This window comes from Diabrotica undecimpunctata, chromosome 9 (assembly GCF_040954645.1).
Source record: "Diabrotica undecimpunctata isolate CICGRU chromosome 9, icDiaUnde3, whole genome shotgun sequence".
Taxonomy (NCBI): domain Eukaryota; kingdom Metazoa; phylum Arthropoda; class Insecta; order Coleoptera; family Chrysomelidae; genus Diabrotica; species Diabrotica undecimpunctata.
The window spans coordinates 945,623-968,411 of record NC_092811.1 but is presented as its reverse complement, the minus strand read 5'-3'; the positions used below and the strand labels follow the sequence as shown (position 1 = coordinate 968,411).

At 32.8% G+C, this 22,789-nt stretch overlaps 2 protein-coding genes across 8 annotated transcripts in view; one reads left to right on the top strand and one right to left on the bottom strand.

The window, feature by feature from the left end:
- The window catches only part of tho2 (THO complex subunit 2-like protein), a 52,782-nt gene that overhangs the window by 20,684 nt on the left and 9,309 nt on the right, over positions 1-22,789 (bottom strand). For 5 of the 7 annotated variants that reach the window (XR_011951789.1, XR_011951790.1, XR_011951785.1 and 2 more), the window contains exons 12-18: positions 21,336-21,908; positions 20,698-21,225; positions 17,685-17,745; positions 17,507-17,597; positions 17,167-17,335; positions 14,910-15,084; positions 12,082-12,131 (exon numbers count right to left, since the gene is read on the bottom strand). Coding sequence is in view for 1 of the 7 variants with exons in the window: in XM_072542507.1 (XP_072398608.1) it covers positions 12,082-12,131; positions 14,910-15,084; positions 17,167-17,335; positions 17,507-17,597; positions 17,685-17,745; positions 20,698-21,225; positions 21,336-21,908 (1,647 nt within the window). In the remaining 6 variants the exon portion in view is untranslated. The remainder of the gene's footprint in view (positions 1-12,081; positions 12,132-14,909; positions 15,085-17,166; positions 17,336-17,506; positions 17,598-17,684; positions 17,746-20,697; positions 21,226-21,335; positions 21,909-22,789) is intronic. The other 2 variants (XR_011951788.1, XR_011951787.1) reach the window with 2 other exon arrangements.
- Positions 11,163-22,789, top strand: part of Liprin-beta (liprin-beta 1) — an 88,658-nt gene continuing 77,031 nt past the window's right edge. Inside the window, exon 1 of the mRNA XM_072542516.1 lies at positions 11,163-11,411. The gene's annotated coding sequence lies outside the window, so the exon portion shown is untranslated. The remainder of the gene's footprint in view (positions 11,412-22,789) is intronic.

Below are 22,789 nucleotides of genomic sequence, written 5' to 3'. Positions count from 1 at the left end.
GTATCAATGCTTCGAAAATGGGTTTGATCGAATGCCTTAAAGACAAATTCTTTACAAAACCACAGCTGATATTTTACCAAAAATTTGTTTTTCTTTTATTATTTGTGCCAAACTCCTACTGTGCGCCACGTATTTGTCGGGTAAAATTGTAACTTAATTTTCAATTGTTTTTGCTAACGCCATCTAGTAGCTAGGATTGTAGCTGCTAAGAAAATAAAAATATAGAATGTTTTAATATTGAACTGTACGTACGTAGTTCTTGATTTAAACGATATTCTTCTTCTCATGGCGCCGTCTCCTTTCGAAGGTTCGCGATCCAAATGGCAATTGTAGTTTTGGAAACTGCTGCGCGAAAGATTTCCGCGGATGAGCGGTCGAACCATCTCCTCAGGTCTTTCAGGCACGAGTTCTGGCGTCTTCCTACTGATCTTTGCCCTGTACTTTTCCTTCCAGTATAACTTAAAGTAATTCGTATCTTTCGCCTCTCAACACATAACCCAAGTATTGCATTTCCTCTCTTTTATTATTCTTAGTAATTCTTTTTGTTTACATATGCGACGAAGTACCTCAACATTAGTAACTCTTTGTACCCATGGAATTCTCAGCATTCGTCTGTATATATACATCTCAAAGGAATCTATTCTTTTTTTCTATTTCAGTGTCCATCATCCTACTTTTACAGCCATACAGTAAGACAGAAAAAACGTAACATCTGATCATTCGGATTCTGAGCTCCAGACTAAGAGGTCTGATCTTGTAAAAAATGTTTTTATGTTCATGAGTGTTTTTCTCGCTTGTTCGATAAAATACTAAAGTTTTAGTTTTGAAAACGTTTATAAGTCGTTAAATATACAGAGTGAAGTTTAAGTATGGAACACCTCAATTATCCTGTTTTGTGAGGCGACTGATCTTATGGCAATATTTACATGATTGTTAGCTTTTCCGTTTTTATGCAATTGTAATGAACCTGAAGGGGTAGTGGGTAGGAACTTTTTAAATTCTTGAAGATAGTCTTATCAGGGAAAATGAATCAATCCCTTCCGCAGATTCCGAAGGATTCCTTACCCGGGAAACTAGTACCTGTTTAGGGTCCCTTGTCCAGGGTTACGGATGAAGTCCACAACGGCAACCACGGCGGAGAAGCAAAACTTCGGTACTGTGCGGATGGCGTAAGTTTCAACCCTCGATTTTAGGGTTGATATAGAATCAAGTCAAATACTGGCCAACGGTTTCGGGCGGAAGAGCTGGTAGGTGTAAGGGCACTCTTTTGTCCTGAGATAGAAAAATCTATCTCGAAGGCGGATGAACCAAGGAATAATCAACGGCATAAGGATGCAGAAGGCAACGGGAACCACTGCATTAAAGACTCGTAGAGAACCCCTAGAAATCGTCATGGCAGTTAGTGAAAAGCATCACCGTACTAATCATGGTCCTCGGATGCCAAGATTCGACAGGGGGAGAAACAACAATGATGACAGGGCTCCTCAGGTCGTTAACCAACGAAATTCCTGCGTACTAAAAATAAGCGTAGGAAGAAGACGCAATTTCTGGTTGAAGAACCTAAGAGACACCGGAATACAATAATCGACTTAACTTATCAAGGAAAAGTATAGGGTAGGAGAAGCGTAGGAAGAAGACGCGTTTCCTGGTTGAAAAACCTGAGAGAGTGGTTTGGTTGCAGCTCAAGGCAATTGTTCAGAGCAGCTGCTCGAACGTCAGAATAGCCATGATGATTGCCAACCTTCGTCGCAGAGATGGCACTTAAAGAAGAATAATGAACCTTGTTATTTCAAATAGACAATCCCGTATAGTTTTTTTAATTTTGCAATCTTTTAACAATACCAAAATTTTTAATGCGATATTCCCGATCTACATTAAATCCGCCTAAATTAAAATAGTACATTAAGGTGGTTGTGATATTTAATTTTAATAAAAATTTAATATCGTATCAAAAATTATATCCCAGTTTATCTGTGAAAAAAATCATCGATTTCGCGTAAAAAACTTTAATGTTAATTTTGCGTACCTTACATTTTAACAATAATAGTGACAATAACCAGTCCAGACTTACCAAGATATTTCCATTGTTAGATTTTTTTAATAATGAAATGAAGAATCTTTATTATACAGAAATACAATAATAAAGGGATATGTGTGTGTAAATGGAAAGATCTGTGATATATTTTAATGATCTCTTCCGAATTTGGTCATGAAATGGTTCCAACAATATCTAGGAAAGAAATTAGATAAAGAAAAGCCCCGTTGAGTCGATGAATATAACAAAAACAAAGGTGGCATTGACTTAGGCGACCAGATGTTAAATTATTATAGTTGCGAACACAAAACTATAAAGGTGGTACAAAAAAATAGGCACACATATTTTTAAAATTATGCTAATTAACGCATACTATTTCTATAATAATTCTAATACAAAAATGTCATTGTACGACTTTCGATTGTCGGTGATTGATAGTCTTTTTGGACCAAACCCAAAAATCCCTCAAGAAAAATTTGACGTTTCATTTGCCATCTCATTGCTCTAAATCAACTAATGGTATTACAAAACGACGACGGTGTAGATATTGCTGGCAAACTAAAAAAGAAAGAAAGGACTCATTATTTTATTGTGCGGAGTGCCCTGAACGTCCGGGATTGTGCTTAGAAAATTGTTTTTGAAGGTTTTCATGAAGAAATTGAAAATTAGGTAATTAGTTTGTTTTCTTGATGTTGTTGCCATTTAATAATTACTTATGTTAGTTATCTAGGTTCATAATTATATTTTTTCTCAATCAGATTATTATTTTTTTTAAGTTCAACCGACACATTTTGTGCCCTGTGACCAGTTTTTTTTGTGAACAAATTAATTTTTTTTGTACCCATATTTACTATAAATGACTTTTTAAAATTGCACCTTAAAAATTAATTGTTTACACGAATACATCTCAGTGGCCCACTGTTTTTCCTTAAAAAAAGGGACGGATCTGAACGTATTGTACTGAATTTTAAAATTGTGGAATTTGCTGTAGTTTTTAATTTTTTATATAATAGGGGTGTCCAAATATTGGTATGGGTGTCCAACTAATATTTTAAATACCCGTCTGCTAATAACAATTTTACACCATATACCATATGTATATGACACAGTAGTCCCCTATACTATTAAAGTAAACAAATATTTGAAAAGATGCATTTGTATTGTTAATTTTATAAAAATTATGAAAAGATAAAACCTTTTTAAATACACTTGTACTATGTTTCTTCGAAAATTCCAATGGGGTGCACCTGGGTGATGTTTTCTATATATTATATACGCATTTTAGATAGATGTATCTAGTAGCCAAGTAAAGATGGACCCACCATTTCTTGCCTCTAATTCCAACTCTATAAACATTTGTATTCGCATCCATTTGATCGGTACCCCCATATGCATTGTATTTTCCAATACAATTAGGTCTAGGAATCCCTACTTTCTTTTTTTCAGTCGATTAGAAGCGGCTTGCATTCGATACTGGAGAAACTCAGTAAGTACAGAATTATCCATCCAGCATGTAACCATTACTTGTTGATCTGCATTTCGGAATAGTCATAAGTACCTCTAGGTGTCTTTTTTAACTCTTTTACGTCCGGAGTGGACAATTCTTTGTTAGCCTATTTTCTCTAACTGTCCATGTTGCTTCATGATAGATATGAATAAGTCATCAAAATAAAAATGGCACGGCAAAGATCTTGTTTCTTCGGGCATCTCTTTAATAAGCTGCAATAACGGAGCTGGTGCTTTACCAAATTTTTCTTGATGCTCTCGATAAGAATTTGGCATATTTCCCTGATAAACCTCAAAATTGCTAAGGTAACCGTTTTTGGAATTGAGACACCAGACTTTATATCCAAACTAGTGGTTTTTCCTCGAATATACTGCTTACATCCGTGTTTTCCAAAGTACTCTATCATGCTTTCATCATAGGCGATTTCTTGATCCGTAATAACATGTCTTAGGGTGCGTTCATTACGGAGACTATCGCATCGTATCCTCGCCTAGAGCATAGTACTGACAGTGAACACTCGCATTTAAAATAAAAGGCATTTATTTTACCTGGCGATCGATACCATGGTTGGAGCGAGGATCGGTGGTCGGCGCCTCGTAGTGTTGATCGTAGAGTACCTGGGGTGGAGGGTCGAAAAAATACTAAGCTTGAATACTATGGTCCAAGTCTATGGTCCGATACCTCGATCGTGGCTGGGCGCTGCGCTTTAATAGTGAACGCTGGCATTTTGTCTACGTTTAGTCAGTTTATCGTTCTGATCAAGAAGAGTGTTATTGACACAATCAATGTACGAATCTCATGAACTGAATAAGTCTGATAAGTTCTGATCAAGAAGAGTGTTATTGACACAATCAATGTACGAATCTCATGAACTGAATAATTCTGTCATGGCGCATGGAATCATAAACGGCTGTGTTTCGCATATCATCTCCAGAATCCCAGTAACTTCTTATTGATGGCTTTTTATCATAACCAGAAACTATAAGAACTGCTAAAAAGCATCTCGTTTCTTGAGTTGTAATTTTTAGGTCTGAACAATTTTTAAATTGAGCGTATCGAGTAGCCTCAACACAAAGTAACTGTATGATATCAGCAGAAATGAAAAGCTCGAACAGGTCCACTGATGACATATTTGCATACTTCGAGAAATTTGAAATTGGAGATATGTTTTGGTTTTAATCTCGGGTAAGCCACGATTTTTTAACCAGTTTACTGTTTTTTTTTTTATTTTTACCAGATTTAGTACGGAGTATGGTATAACCTTCATTAGAGTCTTTATGTGCAATATCTTCAGTATTTTCATAATTGACTGTATCAATTCGTTCTCCACTACTGAATTTCTACCGAAGCTTGCAGTTGCTTGCCTGATAAATCGTCTAGTACATCACCAGATTCATCTCCGGAATCTTCGTCTGATTCTTCTCGGTTTTCCGGGGATTCTATATAAACCCGATCAACTGTTTTATTGTCAAAATCCTCCAAAATTGTTCTGAATCAATAAGATCTGCAATCTCTTGGACTGTCAATCGTAACAAAACATTAAAACATTTCTGTAGATTTAACAATTTCGTACCGTAAAAGCGAGCAGAACTGTCGCGAACCGTTTGTGAACGCTAACGCTATATTCGTTAATTTGTACGACGGACGAACCGCTTACGAGCTGTTCGTTCGTTGTTCGTCAGGAACCGCGGCCTGTCGGTTTTTGGGACGAACACAAAGAATGTTCGCAGTTAAATTTTGACGGTGTTCGAGACTATAAATTGTTTCTGCTAAGTGTGCGATGAGATCATTCGGTTAAACAAAATTGCTGAACGAGCGCGGCTTATTCAAAAGTAACGAGAGAAATTAATAACAGATAATGTAAACAAAATACCTAAATGTTTAGAATAACGAAGTAAATTAATTCTCGGTTTGTTATTAGATACTTAGGGTATTGGATAGCCTGAACATAAACATATTTTCAACGAACTCTTCGCGAACAGCTCACGAGCAGTTCGCAAACAGTTCGGCTCGCATATGTGTACCCACCTTAAAAGACTAGCGTGCCATATAAATTACGTGGACAAAAACATAAAATTTATAAACACTGGGTAAATCTAATACTCCTTTTTTACATGCATAAATGTTATCGACTTATTACATGAACTCAATTTTTACGCAGATATAACATTTTTAATATGTACTGGTAAAATAATAACCTACCATTTATTAATAACACATTTCGATACCTAGTCAAAACAAAGACGAACTCCAACATACAATCACAACAACAAATAATTTTCAAATGTAGGTGCTTTCGCCTGCAACTAAACTACATACTAACAGACCTAAAAACGTCTACCAAGGTTCTGAAGATCACGCTTTAAGCGCAGTAAGTCACGATGAAAAGATCATTGTTTAGTTTATCATACACGGCACCCTAGTACCTAATGGGTTAAAAAAATAGAACCTTCTATGACCAATAGGTACCAAGATATCATTTTTATCTTAAAGACATATTTTCATTGTTCAATAACATTAAGAGCTAAAAATTGATCAGATTATAAGTGATGATCCAAATTTTATGAAAAAAGCGTTAAAAGTATGGAAGAAGAATTGTAAAAATAATATAAACATCAAAAAAGCGTTGGAAGCGACTTGTAAAAGAGACAGCAAAAAATTAAATCGTCGAAAACTCGTTGAAAGTGTTTAAAACGTCAACAACCAGTCAAAAAGCATTAGTAGTATAGTAAAAAAATAAAAGCTTTAACAGTAATGGAAGAGCATTGTAAAAGTGACAGAAAAAGAGATATGGATTATTGGTAAAAGCATAAATCTTTAAACAGTATTATAGCTATAATATCAAAAAGTATTAAAAACTCTTAAAATGCTAAGGAAAACTACTGTCAAAAATCTTTAAACAACCGAAAAAAATTGTAAACGTATTTATAAAGGTCGAAAACAGGAAAAATCATTACATTGTTTCGAAATACTTTAAAAGCATTAAAAAACACATAAAAGGATAAAAAGCGTGTGTAGAAAACGTAGGAATTGCGTTAAAAAATGTCAAAAGGATCGCATAACCGTAAAGTTCTTGTAAACGTCTAAAAGGCATTAAAAAGTATTAATACTATCGAAAAACTGTTAAAGTAGTGACAGAATATTATAAAAGCAATAGAAAAGCGTTAAAAAAATCCCGAAAACGCGCTTAAAACAAAAAAAGCGTAGTACAAAGTGTTATCAACGTTGAAAATCCATTAAATAGTATTAAAAGTATAAAAAACCGTTAAAAGTGTATCGAAAATGTGTTGGAAAGTTATTAAAAAGACTTAGACACTTCTAAAAGCGTTGCAAGCCTCTAAAAATTGCTAGAAAAGTCAACAAATCGTTAAAAAGCATACAGATTATCGAAATAATATTAAAAAGTATTAAAAACATGTCGAAAAATCGTTAAATCGCCGTAAAAGCTTTTTAAAATAATTGCAAACGTCAAAAAAAATGGTTGAAAAGCATTAAAAGATTTGAAATGACAAAAAATCAATATAACTGTCTAAAAAGCGATGGTATACGTTTAGGGAATGTAAAGAACATTAAAGAATTCTATAGATCTTAAAAACGTCTAGAATTCACAAGTTAAAAAAAATGAGGCAGTGAAAAAGGATTAAAAAAGCGTTGTAATAGTGTTCTAAACATTAAAAAGTCGTTAAAACTTGTATTAGTAATATTAAAAACGTTAAAAGCATTAATATCTGAAAAAATAGCTATTATATATTATATATAAATTAAATAGCTCATTAAAAAGCATTTAAAATGCTCAATGCCAATCACGTAATGATTTGATGCTTATAAAAATCTTCTATTCCTTAAAGGCGAATCGCCACAGAATATATGACGGAAAACAAACAGTGGTATTAAAAAATACTTGGAATTCGTTAAAAGCATGGAAAAAACGTACAAAAACCGTTAAGGAAGCATTAAAAATGTCGGGAAACGTTAAAAAGTAATAATAACGTTGAAAGAGGAAAAAATCCATAAAAATCGTCGAAAAGGCGTTAAAAATGATTTCGTTGTTCCCTCACTCACCAGACTATTGTCAATCAAATTATGTGCAATAAAATCTGTACCCAAGATGAGATATTTATCTCAAATAACTTAATTAACCTTTGCCATCTAATTCAAGAAATCAGGATATCATAAATAATTTAATTCAAGCATGTTAGAAGAGTTATTGACTACATAAAAACACAGCGAACCCAAACTGGACTAAACATCGATAGACTTTAGTTCTGTTCGATATTTACCATGTACTTATTGCAAAAGCCTTTGTTGAGTTTACAGATCTATTATATCTCGTAATAACGAGTCAACAAGTAGCAACAACTCCTCCCTCGAAATCTACGCGAAATATAGAACTTTCAAAATAAAAACGTCACAATATCAAAATTAACTGTCAAAATGCGGTAAAAAAACTATAAAAAATAAGACAGGTGTGAGAGTTAAGATGTTAAAATATACACCAACGGTGTAAAATATAAATTAGAAATAACCATCAAAATAAGCCTGACATCAAAATGACACAAGCTGTCAAATTTCAATAGGAAAATGTCAAAAACAAGACACATGTATGGCCCAAAATATACCAAAAACAAGTTGTCCAAATATACGGTAAATCATTCAAAATCCTGAAGGTAACTGTCAAAATATAAGTCAAAACAGTCAAAGTACTAGTGAGAAATGACTGTCAAAACATAAAACAGGAGGAACTGCCAAAGTGTTAGAGGGACATACCAAACACAATAAGGAATTGTCAAAATACAGTAAAGAACCAACAAAACAATACAGGCGAATTGCTTAAAATGTATAGACAAACAGACTGTCAAAATGTATGCCAAAACAGAAACTAGAATGAAAGCTGTCAAATTTTAATAGGAAAATGTCAAAAACAAGACACGCATATGGTTTAAAATGGATCACAGACCAGTGATTAAAATATACAGACAGACGTACCACAAAATGTCTGACAGTTAAACTGTCAAAATATAACGCAAAATAGTTGTAAGTTTAAATAACTGTCAAAACATAAAACAGGTTGAACTGTCAAAACATAAAACAGGTCGAACTGTCAAAATTCTAGAGGGATCTATCAAAGTTCAATAAGAAATAATTGTCACAATACAGTAAAGAACTCGCAAAAACAATACATGCGAATTGCTCAAAATGTACGACACTCAGACTGTCAAAATGTAAGGCAAAACAGAAACTATAATGAACTACCACAATAGAAGATGCATAGAACTGTTAAAATGCACGAATCGAGAGCCAACATACAGTGGACACAAGACAAATGTCAAAGAAGAAATATATAAATGATGAGTTGTTAAAATATAAGACAAAACAGACAAAATGCAGGTTATAGAGAACCGTTAAAATCTTACACAGATAGAACTGCCACTATGACAACTGACAAAATACAATAGATAATTGTAAAAATAAAATCTCGATATACGCATAAATAGAAGATTAGAACTGTTAAAATACAATAGAGAATTATCAAAAAGAACACAGATGTAAGGATGAAACTGTATAAAAGACTCAAGATGTCAAAATATAAGACAAAACTGTCAAAATATAATAGGGAATTGTCAAAAACAACAAAGATGTAAAGTTCAAACTGTTTAAAAGACAAAAGCTGTCAAAATATAAGAAAACTGTCAAAATACAATAGAGAATTGTTCAAAACAACAAAGATGTAAAGATCAAATTTTATAAAAGACACAAGCTGTCAAAATACAATAGAGAATTGTCAAAAACAACTGATGTTATCGCTTAAATGTACAAAACATACAAGCTTGTCAAAATATAAGACAAAACTGCCAAAATACAATAGATAATTAATAAAAACAACAAAGATGTAACGATCACAATGTATAAAACAGATAAACTGAAAGTATACTCAAAATACAAGTTAGAAATTATTGTCAACAGATAGAACTGTGAAAATAATAGAGAAAACTAGAAATAGTGTCAATAGGCTGTTGTAGAGTAGTTTCAGTAGATTCACGTTTTATCTCTATAAAATGTAGAGTATTCAACTCATTGTGCGTGAATCCTTCATCCTGCCGTTGCCTTGCGCCTCTAATTACATTGAGTACTTAACTTACTGTGTCGAATGGTTTGCATTCTCTTAAAGAAGCTATATATAAGTGTCGTGAAACGTTTGGGTGAACCCACACACGGAATAATTGGTAACTAAGATGAACAATAATACAAAAATACATTTTTCTACTAAGAAATGGTAACAAATCCATAAAGAAGCTTTTGTGATACATTTTTGAAGTTATACTTCTATACGCACGGTCGGCGTTGGAAATTTGCATGAGAGTGAATCTGTAAAACCATTACATATGTAAGATAATGAGTAAGAGAGAGACAGAAGATATATTTTCTCTCTCTTCCTCGCTCGAGAATAAAAATGTTCCTTTTGTATATATATATATATATATATATATATATATATATATATATATATATATATATATAATATTATATATAATATTATATATAATATAATATGTATTAATATTATTATTTATGTGATATGTTTTGTATTATTTAAAATTAAACGTTTATAATTATTTTAGGCTTTTGTATTTCAAAATAATCACTGTTTTACCGAGAACTGTCAATTTTGAAATCCGTTAGTGTCATGTCTAATTGGCAAATCCTTTACGTGTTTGGTTCATACGCTGGTGGTTGTGGGTTCGAATCCCAAATAGGAATTTCCTTTTTTATTTTTGAAATATTTAAAAACCCCACGTTAATCTTATTAAATATATGTAATATACGCAAAAAACAAATTTTCAAATAAAATGAAAATTTACAACATAATCCGAGTTGTTGGTTTTTTATTTTTATCTTCGTAAAGTAAGTTATATATTGGCAGTTTTAAATAATTACGAATATTACATTTTAATTTATATTGTATTATTATATTGAATTATGTGGCAGTGTATTTATTGTATTGTAATTTTTATATTAATAACAAAATAAACAATGAATTTTACTGCAGAGTATGGCTAATTTTTTTTTGCATTCAACTCCTTTTATACATATATAAAAATAAAAATATATATTTTCATTAAAATATTGATACAATCCTTCATTTACTATACTCCTATTACAGGTCAAATGTTTATATACATTATTATCATTACATATGTAATGATTATGCAGATTGACTCCTATATAAATTTTTAACCGCGAACGCGTGTATAGAAGTATAACTTCTACCGGCAGTCCCACTGGACTGCCACACCCGTTTTTTTTAATAATCACAAAAATTGTTCGTCAACTTTTATTGAACAAAATTTTACTAGATTTTTTTGTTTAGATCGTTACTATACTTTAAATAGTTAAACAGAACATGCAACTGGCTCTGTTGGTGCATCAGTCTCAAAATATGAAGATCATGAGTACGAATCCTTCCTGTTACATCCACCATAAAACATTTTTTATTAAAAACAAAATTTTATGCCCACATATTATTAAATTTATATAATTCTGAATATTCTTTTGATATTATTGACATTGTCGTTTACTTTCTTTCTAGGAAAAACGGATCCTTCGTCTTATCGGCTACTTACAATCTACCACTTACCTGCAACATCCTTTTTCCAACTACAAACTACGGAAGATTGGGCTAAGAGAATCAAAACATAACGTCCGGTCGTGAATGTCCTATTTCTAGTGAATATTTCGACTTCTTTACTACAAAATGCCACGATGACAGGCCAGGGCTCGCATTCGGGGCACTCAACGTTCAGCCAGCGATGGTAGACTTCATGCTCTGTGTTAATTCTTCCAGACTCAACGACTATTGTTATACAACAGGTACATATATGTTATTTTTGTAGTCTTGAGACTTCATATGTTAGTTTTCGTTTGGTATATAATGTAGGATATTTTTCTTTCGTTATACTTTTTAGTAGGTTAAGATAAAATGATGTAGCTTCAGTTAAAACGGTAATTAATGGCAAAATTCTTGTAGATTTTTCATAAATTTAAAAATGCTTATTTATATCGACAACTTCTGTAGACTGCTCATTTTTAATATCCACATCAGGCAACTTGTTAAGTTTTATTAAGATTCTTCTATATATTCGACTCTCAAAGTTACAACATTCCAAATCGAGCATGTAATTAGTTAATTATTGTTATTTCTCAGCTATCTATTTTATATTTGTAATAATTTCATGTCTGCATTTCAAAATTATTTCGAAGGTAAACTCAAGGCGACCGATCAGACCAAATCTGCTGCACACATGCATTTAGGATCTCCATAATAAAAACATTTAATTTCCGCGCTTAGAAAGGGGAAGAAGAACGCTCGAACCCGAGAAACATTTGACCAGATGAAGATGTAATGCGAATGTTCGATTGTGCGCGCACTCTCACTGTCTTTGAAACACTTCCTCGCTTAAATCGACACAAATTATCACTTTCAGCCCAATCTCCCAACGTGGTATTTGAGTAGTGGGGTGGAAACCAGATGTTATCTCACCTGGATACTAACCTTCGAGGAGTTGTCGACTTTCCTTCGTTTGGATGATTCTGAAAAAAAAAAAAGGATTATATCAATTATTGAGAAAAGCGCGCTCTCAGATTTTTAAAAACCTGCTCAAACTTACAAAAACATGTACAAACTTTGATAAATATACGCAGTTTCAAACAGAGTTGCAAACCTCTTTTCCGACTAAGTGAATATTTTAAAAAAACACGCGCAGTTTCAAAAAAAAACCTTACGCAGAGTTTTAAAAACATGCGCAGCCGTTGAGAAATATGCGCAATTTCAAATATATATGGAAAGTTTTCTAGACGTGTGCATAGTTTCAAAAGATGCGCCGTTTCAAAAAAACATATACAGAACTTTCATAAACACGCGCAGACTTTGATTAATATGCGTAGTTTCAAACACATATATAAACTTTTTCAGACGTGTGCCCGATTTCCATAAAACACGCGCTGTGCAGAAACATGCGCAGACTTTCATAAACATGTACATGCGCAACTGTTAAAAAACTTGCGAGATTTAAAAAATTGGCGATAATATTGAGAAAAGGACGCACTCAGACTTTCAAAAACCTGCGCACTTACAAAAATATGCACAGGCTTTGATAACTATGCTCAGTTTCAAATAGAGACGGAAAATTTTTTCACACAAGTGCATAGTTTCAAAAAACACGCGCAATTTCGAAGAAAACATACCAAGAGTTTTAAAAACATGCGCAGAGATTCATAAACACGCGCAAATTTTGATTAATATGCGTAGTTTCAAACACATATATAAACTTTTTCAGACGTGTGCCCGATTTCCATAAAACACGCGCTGTGCAGAAACATGCGCAGACTTTCATAAACATGTATATGCGCAACTGTTAAAAAACTTGCGAGATTTAAAAAATTAGCGATAATATTGAGAAAAGGACGCACTCAGACTTTCAAAAACCTGCGCACTTACAAAAATATGCACAGGCTTTCATAACTATGCGCAGTTTCAAATAGAGACGCAAAATTTTTTCACACAAGTGCATAGTTTCAAAAAACGCGCAATTTCGAAGAAAACATACCAAGAGTTTTAAAAAACATGCGCAGAGATTCATAAACACGCGAAAATTTTTATTAATATGCGTAGTTTCAAACACATATATAAACTTTTTTAGACGTTTCTGGTTTACAAAAAATATGCGCAGTTTTGAAAAAAAAAACGAGGTTTTATGAGACATGCGCAGACTTTCATAAACATGCGCATACTTCTGTAAATATGCGTAAACTTTCAAAAAAATCAAAAATATGAGCAATTATTGAAAAAATGACACTCCCAAACTTTTAAAAACCTGCCCAAACTTACAAAAATATGCATAGATGTTGATAACTATGCGCAGTTTCAAATGGAGACGCAAACTTTTTTCATTCAAGTGCATAGAGTCAAAAACACGCGCAGTTTCGAAGAAAACATACGTAGAGTTTTTCAGACACGTGCATAGTTTCAAAAAAGATGCACGGTTTCGAAAAAACATACGCAGAGTTTTAAAAAACAAACAAAAGTTTCATAAACACGCGCATACTTCCGTAAACATGACAAAACTGTCAAAAAACCAGCGAGCTACCAAAAATATGCGCAATTATTGAGAAAAGAAAGCTTTAAGACTTTCAAAAACCTGCGCAAACTTACAAAAATATGCACAGATCTTGATAACTATGCGCAGTTTCAAATGGAGACGCAAACTTTTTCCAACAAGTGCATAGTTTCAAAAACATGCGCAGTTTCGAAGAAAACATACGCAGAGTTTTTCAGACACGTGCATAGTTTCAAAAAAGATGCACGGTTTCGAAAAAACATACGCAGAGTTGTAAAAAACAAACAAAATTGTCATAAACACGCGCATACTTCCGTAAACATGACAAAACTGTCAAAAAACAAGCGAGCTTCCAAAAATATGCGCAATTATCGAGAAAAGAAAGCTTTAAGACTTTCAAAAACCTGCGCAAACTTACAAAAATATGCACAGATCTTGATAACTATGCGCAGTTTCAAATGGAGACGCAAACTTTTTCCAACAAGTGCATAGTTTCAAAAACATGCGCAGTTTCGAAGAAAACATACGCAGAGTTTTTCAGACACGTGCATAGTTTCAAAAAAGATGCACGATTTCGAAAAAACATACGCAGAGTTTTAAAAAACAAACAAAAATTTTCATAAACACGCGCATACTTCCTTAAACATGACAAAACTGTCAAAAAACCAGCGAGCTTTCAAAAATATGCGCAATTATTCAGAAAAGAAGCTTTAAGACTTTCAAAAACCTGCGCAAACTTACAAAAACGTGCACAGAGTTTGATAACTATACGCAGTTTCAAACAAACTTTTTTCTAACAAGCCCATTGTTTAAAAAATTACGGGCAATTTCGAAAAAAAAACATACGCAGAGTTTTAAAAACATACATAACGTTTTTCAGATGTATCTAGTTTTCAAAAAACACGAGCAATTTTGTAAAAAATATACGCAATTTTAAGAAACATGCGCAGAATTTTATAGACACATGCATAGTTCCAAAAAATCCTGTGCAATTTTAAAAAACATACGCATACTTTAATAAACACGTTCATTTTCAATCACATGTCATCAAACTGTCAAAAAACCTGTGAAGTTTCACAAATATGCGCAGAATTTCCAGAATTTTATCAATTCTCAAAATTGCCACACACAGACTCATAATTGCGCACAGAAACTTGCACAAACTCTCATTTCCTACCCCATAACTTCTACACTTCTTTACATGAAACAATTTTTTCAAATATACACTAAGAAACAAAATATTTCGACTAACCTCTCTCAGGTTCTGGGTCCTGGCTCCTTCCTAGACTGCCGTTGCCGCTTACTGTCAGGTCCCTTTCTTCTCTACTGTCATTTCGGTAATCGTAATACCGGTCTTGTTTTTCCGATGAGTACCGACCCTCGTCCGACGGACGATTCAACATTTCAATGTATCTTTCTTCCTGAGACTGAAACAACAATGATAACTATAACTTACAGTAATAATAACCGTAGGTGTCAAAGAAAAAAAAAAAGACAAGCAGAACTGTCAGAATACAAGAACAATATGTCTAAATACAAGAATGAACTGTCAAAATATAATCGAGAATTGTCAAAAATCGTAAAAAATATCACAGAGAGATCTTTTAAAATACATGAAGTAACTGTCAAAATATGGTAAAGAGCTGTCAAAAAACAAAATTGGTTTGACAAAAATCAATAGCGAATTGTCAAAACTGTACAAAAATATCAAAAAAAGACGATTGTAAAAACAAAATATATAAAACAGATAAACTACCAAATTATAAGTTAAAAGAGTCAAAATACCTATTCGAAATTACTGACAAAATAAAAACACAGATAGAAATTTGAAAATACAAGAAGTAATTTTCAAAAAATTGTGAACACACGCTGAAGAGCTGCCAAAAAAAAAACAGAAGAATGTCAAAATAAAGAATACACTGTCAAAAGTCAAGCCAAATCCGTAAAAATACAATGTATATAAATCAACTGTCAAAAAATTGGCAAAATATGGTGAAGAGCTGTCAACAAAAATAAATGTCGCTGTCAAGAAACATAAAAATGTCAAAATAACACATAAACTGTCAAAAGTCTATAGAAAATTGTCAAAAACCAAAAAAAGAAGACTGTAGGAAACAAAATGTATAAAAAGATAAACTGTCAAAATACAAGATAAGAGACTCGAACTACAAGGTAGAAATGACTGCCAAAATAAAAAATAAAAATAAATAGAACTTTCAAAAATGCAAGAAGTAACTGTCAAAAATTGTGTAAATACGGTGAAGAGCTGACAAAAAACAAAAATGTCAAAATAAATAATAGTAAGTCAATAGAGAATTGTCAAAAGCTGTACAAAAATGTCAGAAACAAGACGAGTGTAGGAAACAAAATGTAGAAAACCGATAAAGTGTCAAAATACAAGGTAAAAAGTCAAAATACTGTCTTCCAAAGTAAATGACTTCCAAAATAAAAACAGGGAGAAAAACAGAGAAAAAAAAAATACAAGGAGTAACTGTCAAAATACTGTCCAAATACGATGAAAAGCTGCCAAGAAACAAAAAATGTCAAAATAAAATATAAACTGTCAAAAGTCTATAAAATATTGTCAAAAACCGTACAAAAATGTCAAATAACTGGACGACTATAAGAAATAAAATGTATTGAACAGATAAACTGTTAAAATATAAGGTAATAGACTCAAACTAAAAAGTGGAAATGACTGCCAAAATAAAAAAAAACAGATATACCTTTCAAAATACAAGAAGTATCTGTCAAAAAGTGTGTAAATACGGTGAAGAGCTCTCAAAAAACATAAACATGCCAAAATAAATAATACACAGTCAAAAGTCAATAGAAAATTGTCAAAAACCGTACAAAATGTCAAAAACAAGACGACTGTAGGAAACAATATGTTTTAAACAGATAAACTGTCAAAATACAATATACCGGTAAAAATACAAGGTAAAAGAGTCAACATACAAGGTGGAAATTACTGCCAAACTAAAAAACCTATAAAACTTTCAAAATAACTGCCAAAAAATTGTCCAAGTACGTTGAAGAGCTGTCAAAAAACATAAAAATGTCAAAATAAGAAATACACTGTCAAAAGTCCATATAGAATTGTAAAAAAAGCAGTAAAGAACCGTCAAAAACAAGACAGATGTACAAGACAAAAATATACTATTAGACAGACAAAACACATGAATAAACTGTCAAAGTATAATAGAGAACTTCAAAACATGGTAAAGAACTGCCAAAATATAAGACATATGTCAAAATAGAATAGAAATTGCTATAAAAGAGCTGTCAAAAGATGAGAATTAGACAGCTAATTCGTTTAGGACATAATTACTTTGGTACAAATAATGATCATGTCATTATTATGGACGCAGGAGCAGTAGCAAACAAGATAAAGTGACAAAAATATTTATGAAATAACAACAAAAACACAGAAAAGTAAAGTAATAATTGTATTTACACATAAAAAAAATATAAAACAATTTAAAGATTAAAATGTGCCTCATACTTACTCGACTGTATTGCTTTTCGTATTTATCATCTCTGTTAGACTTCTCCTCCCTTCTCTCTCTACGTTTCTCCTTTTCCCTCTCTTTATCTTCGCTACTCCTCTCAGATCTATGTCTGTCTTTACTCTGCTCGTCTTTGGTTGATTTTTCTGATCGATCCTTGGAACTAGAACTAAAATTTTCAATAGACAAATAGATATTGGGATGATTCTAGCAGTTGGTTTCAGCATTTTTGATGTAAACGTACATAAAGTGTGGAAAATTTCGGAAAAATATATAAACATTCCTTAAAAATGCTGAAATATACCGATAGAAGAAAATAGCAAAATGTGGTGGAGCTTACCCTGTTATATCAACAGATATAATTTGTTGTTTGGAACTAGTTTTGGATTCTTCTGAAGTCTGTTTCGATTTCTTCTCTTTTACAGATTCTTCTGAAACGTTGAAATCATAACAATTTAATTGATCTATCTTTGTAGATTTGCAACAATCAAAATAACAGAAAAATAACGAAATATTACCTTTTGCTTCGCCGTTATGCTTGTTGTTGTTGTCGTTTTTGAACTCGTGGTTTTTGTTAGCCTATAAAACAATAAGAAACTTTCAGAAAACATCAAAATAAAGAGTGTTTCTTTCATTGTGATTTTTATTGCAGAATAGTCCGTTACATGGTGATTTTTTTCCACAATTCTCTCGAGATTGAATTGAATACAACTGAACTGTCACTAAGACTGTGCAAACGTCTTGGGTTTACAGACATATAATATAGCTATTTGTAGTGATGTTACATTTTCACAGAACTAGTGTGGGCTGTGGCAGCAGTTTTACGATTTTTTCCCCTAAATCCAGTCGGTTTTCCAAATAAATCGTCGATTTAATTAACAAACGAATTTTTAAACACTCATCTTCCAGAATTAATAAATATGTGTAAAAGGGATAATTTAAATGGGAACTTTTATGTGGAAATCACCCGTAAGGTAATAGAGGATGGACAATGGATGGATCGTGCTCAGAAGAGCACGATCATTGTTAAATTCTCCTCGAATCCATCTTCCTCAGATTGATGGAAGAATAAAAACAAATGTTGCTGGCTTTTGTTACAATAAACTAGACAGATTCTTGGCAAACACCGACAATTGATACACTGGAGATAGGATTGGTTCTAGGCAAACTTCTTGAGTTTACAAATATTAAATAAAGATATTTACAGTGATGTTACATTCTCCTAGAATACGCCTTGGGTTTACAACTGTCAAAATATTGGAGGAAACTGCCAAAATACAACACTGAATTGTCAAGTCAAAATTCTACAGTAACCAATTGATAAAAATTGATAAAAGAAATATGAGAAGTGGGTGGTACGAATGTATAACAGTTAAGCTGCAAAAATAAAGGCTCGGAAGAACTGCCGAAGTATCAGGCTGATAGAACTGTCAAATTACAATAGAAAATTTTCGACACGTAGTAAAAAATTGTCAAAAATGAGACATGCCTAGTAATAAAAACTTATGATAGATACACTAACAAAATAGTAAGAAACAATTATAAAATACGAAATAGAACTGTTAAAATATTAGAGGGAATTGTCAAAATACCCTAAAGAATTGTCAAAAACAAACCAAACAGAAATAATGACCAAAAAATGTCAAAATAGAGTATAAAATGTCAAAATTTTCGAAACACGAGAAAGAAATGTCAAAAACAAGATAGTTGCAAGGCTGAAAATGTATGACAGATAATTTTTCAAAATATAAGTCAAAAAAATTAAAATACAACTTAGAAATAATTGTCAAAATACAAAGAACTGTCAAAATATTGGAGGGAACTGCTAAATAAAATACTGAATTGTCAAGTCAAAATTTTAGAGTAACGAATTGACAGAAACATGACAAGCAGTGGTACAAAATGTACGATATTTAAGCTGTCAAAATATAAGAAAAAACAATCAAAATTCAAGCTAGAAAGAATTGCAAAAATAGAAGATACAGTAAACTGTCAAAATTAAGAAAAGAATTGTCAAAACACGGTAAAGAATTGCCGAAAACAGAACAGACGTGATGGTCAAAATTTATGACGGATAAGCTGTCAAAATACAACAGCAAATTTTCGAAACTAGGTAAAGAATTAACAAAAATGTGGCATGCGCAGTAAAAGAATGAACTACCAAAATAACAATCAGATAAACTTGTCAAAATACAATAGAGAATTGTCAAAAACAAGCCATAATGACCAAAACGTGTCAGATTGTCAAAATATAAGATAAATCAGTAAAAACTAGAAAGAACTGTTACAGTAGAAGACAGAACTGTCACAATATAAGAGAGAACTGTCAAAATAGAATAGAGAATTTTTATAACATGATATTTAACTGTCAAAAAGTACACATGTGTCCAAATGTACCACAGATAAGTTGTTAACATATGTCAAATAGTCAAAATAAAAGATAGAAAGAACTGATGAGGTAGAAGACACAGAACTGTCAAAATATGCTAAAGAATTGGAAAAAACTCGTAATGGCAAAATGTATGTCAAAATATAAAGTAAACCAGTCAAAATACAAGAGAAAACTATCAAAATACAACAGGGAACTGTCAAAATAGAATAGAGAATTTTTATAACATGATACTTAACTGTCAAAAAGTACAGATGTGTCCAAATGTACCACAGATAAGTTGTTAACATATGTCAAGTAGTCAAAATAAAAGATAGAAAGAACTGACGAGGTAGAAGACACAGAACTGTCAAAATATACTAAAGAATTGGAAAAAACTCGTAATGGCAAAATGTATGTCAAAATATAAAGTAAACCAGTCAAAATACAAGAGAAAACTATAAAAAAACAACAGGGATCTATCAAAATACAGTCAAAAATTGAAAAACTCAAGACAGATGGATCAGTCAAAATTGCAGACAGTCAAAAAGCGACCAAGAAATGCTATCAGCAAAGCAGTCGAAAGTGTCAAAATGTATGACAGGCCGTAAAAATATTAAGGCGGAACATTAAAATGCAAATTGGAAGGAACTGTCAAAATACAAGGAGAAATAGATGAGGAGAAGATAAGGGACAACGAACTGTCTGGTAAAACACCAGTAAAAACCAAGAGAATGACAGAAAGAAGCAAGTTGAAGAAAACATAAGAAAGATGACTGTTATAAGCAGGAAAAAAAAGAAATAATGAAATTAATGTTCAAATACACGACAAAAACTACTTTTCAAATATACCTAAACGCATTTCAGCAACTTTCAGCTTTCTTTCTGGTATGGGGCTGTACCGCAGGTCCGTCGTGGTATTTTTGACGCACACACGTGAGATTTATTGCGCATGTTTCGAATTTTAGACAAAAATAACTTTTTTACCACTTTCTACAAACTAGGCAAGTTATTTCTGCTTTTGTTCTATTATTAGTGCGATCTGTCGCACAGCTGCTGCAGTAAAGTGTTTTGCAAAAAGGATCAAATATGACACGTTCCACAATAAAAATCACAAGAAATGAACGAAAATACATTGTATTGAATATTCAAGCGTCACTTACCTTTTCCTTTTCGACGGGAATATGAAACTCGACCTCCTTCATCATCTGACCTGCAGAATTCCTCTGCTTGAGCAATCCCAAGTAACTAACGGACAAAGTGTAGAGATCCTGGCGGTTATTTTTCTCTTCGTCTCTGACTTTCTCGATCCGTTTCTCGATGAACTGGCTCAATTTGATCAAGAGCGGAAAATGATGGATGATCTTGATCAGTATTATCAGCGAATTCCGTATCTGAACGTACTCTTTGGACTCGAGACAGGTAACCATGGCCTTGGCTAGTTTATAGTGCCACTTGTGACAGACGTGGCGGTAGTTTTCGTAGTCTACGTTGTCTAAATTGTCGGCGTGTTGGTTATTTTTTCTGTATTTCGTCACGAATCCGGGGTAGTTGGCGCATTCTTTCTCGAACGTCTCTTTGGATTTGTGCCATTTCATCACAGTTTCGAGCATCGCGAAAAGAAACCGGCCGTATCGCATGGCCTCGTTCTCGGTACAAGACGTTACTGAATAAGTTACATCACAGAATAACTGAAACAAAGAAAAGTTGTCTTCAAATTTTATCGACGTAGTTAGTTAATTGTACATCGAGGAAACTTGTAATTGATGATCAAATTGTGATTATATTCAAGCACACTTACCCTGTCGTAAAAAAGTAACGTTGAAAAATTTGGAGTCTTCAAGAGATGAATAGTATGTACGAATTTTGCGCAAAATACTGCATCGATCTGGGTAAAGGTGCACCTGGGAAAGACGCACAGCTGCAGGAACCTCGTTATGGTTTCATTTTTGGCAGTTTTCGCGAGAGACAAGAACCAGTTGTCTTTTTCTTGTTTCAACCTATACATCACTTTCTCCACGTGCTCGATTTGCTTTTTCTTTTCATCTTGAAGTTTATCGGCCAACGTTTGGTACCTCTCCTGCTCCTTCTTACCTTTGGCTCCCGTATCAGCATTGGAGGCGTTCTTGGCTTTGTTGGTAACTTGATGGTACACATCTTCGGGTACAAATAAATCGTACATCGTCAGCGACCAAAATGTGGCTAAGAATTGCGGTGAGATGTCTTCCCATACTCGAGGAGGATGAAGAAGTTGTAAAGACGCACATACTGGCTCCATTACTTCGTTAGTAGCTTCCAGGTACTTTTGATTTTTGACCGAGGAAACCATCTTTTTGTAGTTGGGATCCACCTTTCGCAGCTGATCGTACCTTTGCTGTAAGAAAACATATATAAGGACATTATATTAAATTTTACGAAAGTTTATAGATCTAAATCGAAATATTATTTGTGAAGATGATGAATCAACTTTAAAAATTGTTCTAGAATAGCCAATTGTTCTACAGAATGTCATAAATTAATGCAAAACGTCGCAAGCTGTCAAAACTTACATGAATTACGTTAAAATGTCAGAAAATTTCATCAGGTACGACAAAAGATGATAAGTGACGACACAATGTCACAAATTACGTCATATTGCCCTAGGATACGTCATAAGTTAAGCTAAATTGTCACAAATTACGTCAAAATGTCTCGAGTTACGGCAAAATGTCACAAAGTAAGACAAAATGCAACAAGTTATATCAAAACATCACAGGCTATGTCAGAAACGTCAATAAGTTCCGTTAAAATGTCAGAAATTACGACAAAGTATCTAAACTTACGACAAAATGTCATAAATTAAAGAAAATTGTCACAAGTTATGTCAAAAATTCACAAATTACGTTAAAATGTCACAAAATTTCATCAAATAAGACAAAAGATGAGAAATTACGACACAATGTCACAAGTTACGTCAGATTGTCACAATATATGTCATAAATTACGTTAAATCGTCACAAATTAAGACAAAATGTCGCAAGTTATGTAAAAATGTCACAGGTTATATCAAAAATGTCACAAATTACGACAAAAATACCTCAAGTTACGATAAATTTACGGCAAAATATCGCAAGTTACGAAAAATATCAGAAGTTATGACCCACTATCGTAAGTTACGACAAAATGTGGCAGGATACGTCAGATTGTCACAATATATGTCATAAGTTACTCTGAAATGTCACAAATTACAACAAAATGTCACAAGTTATTCTACAA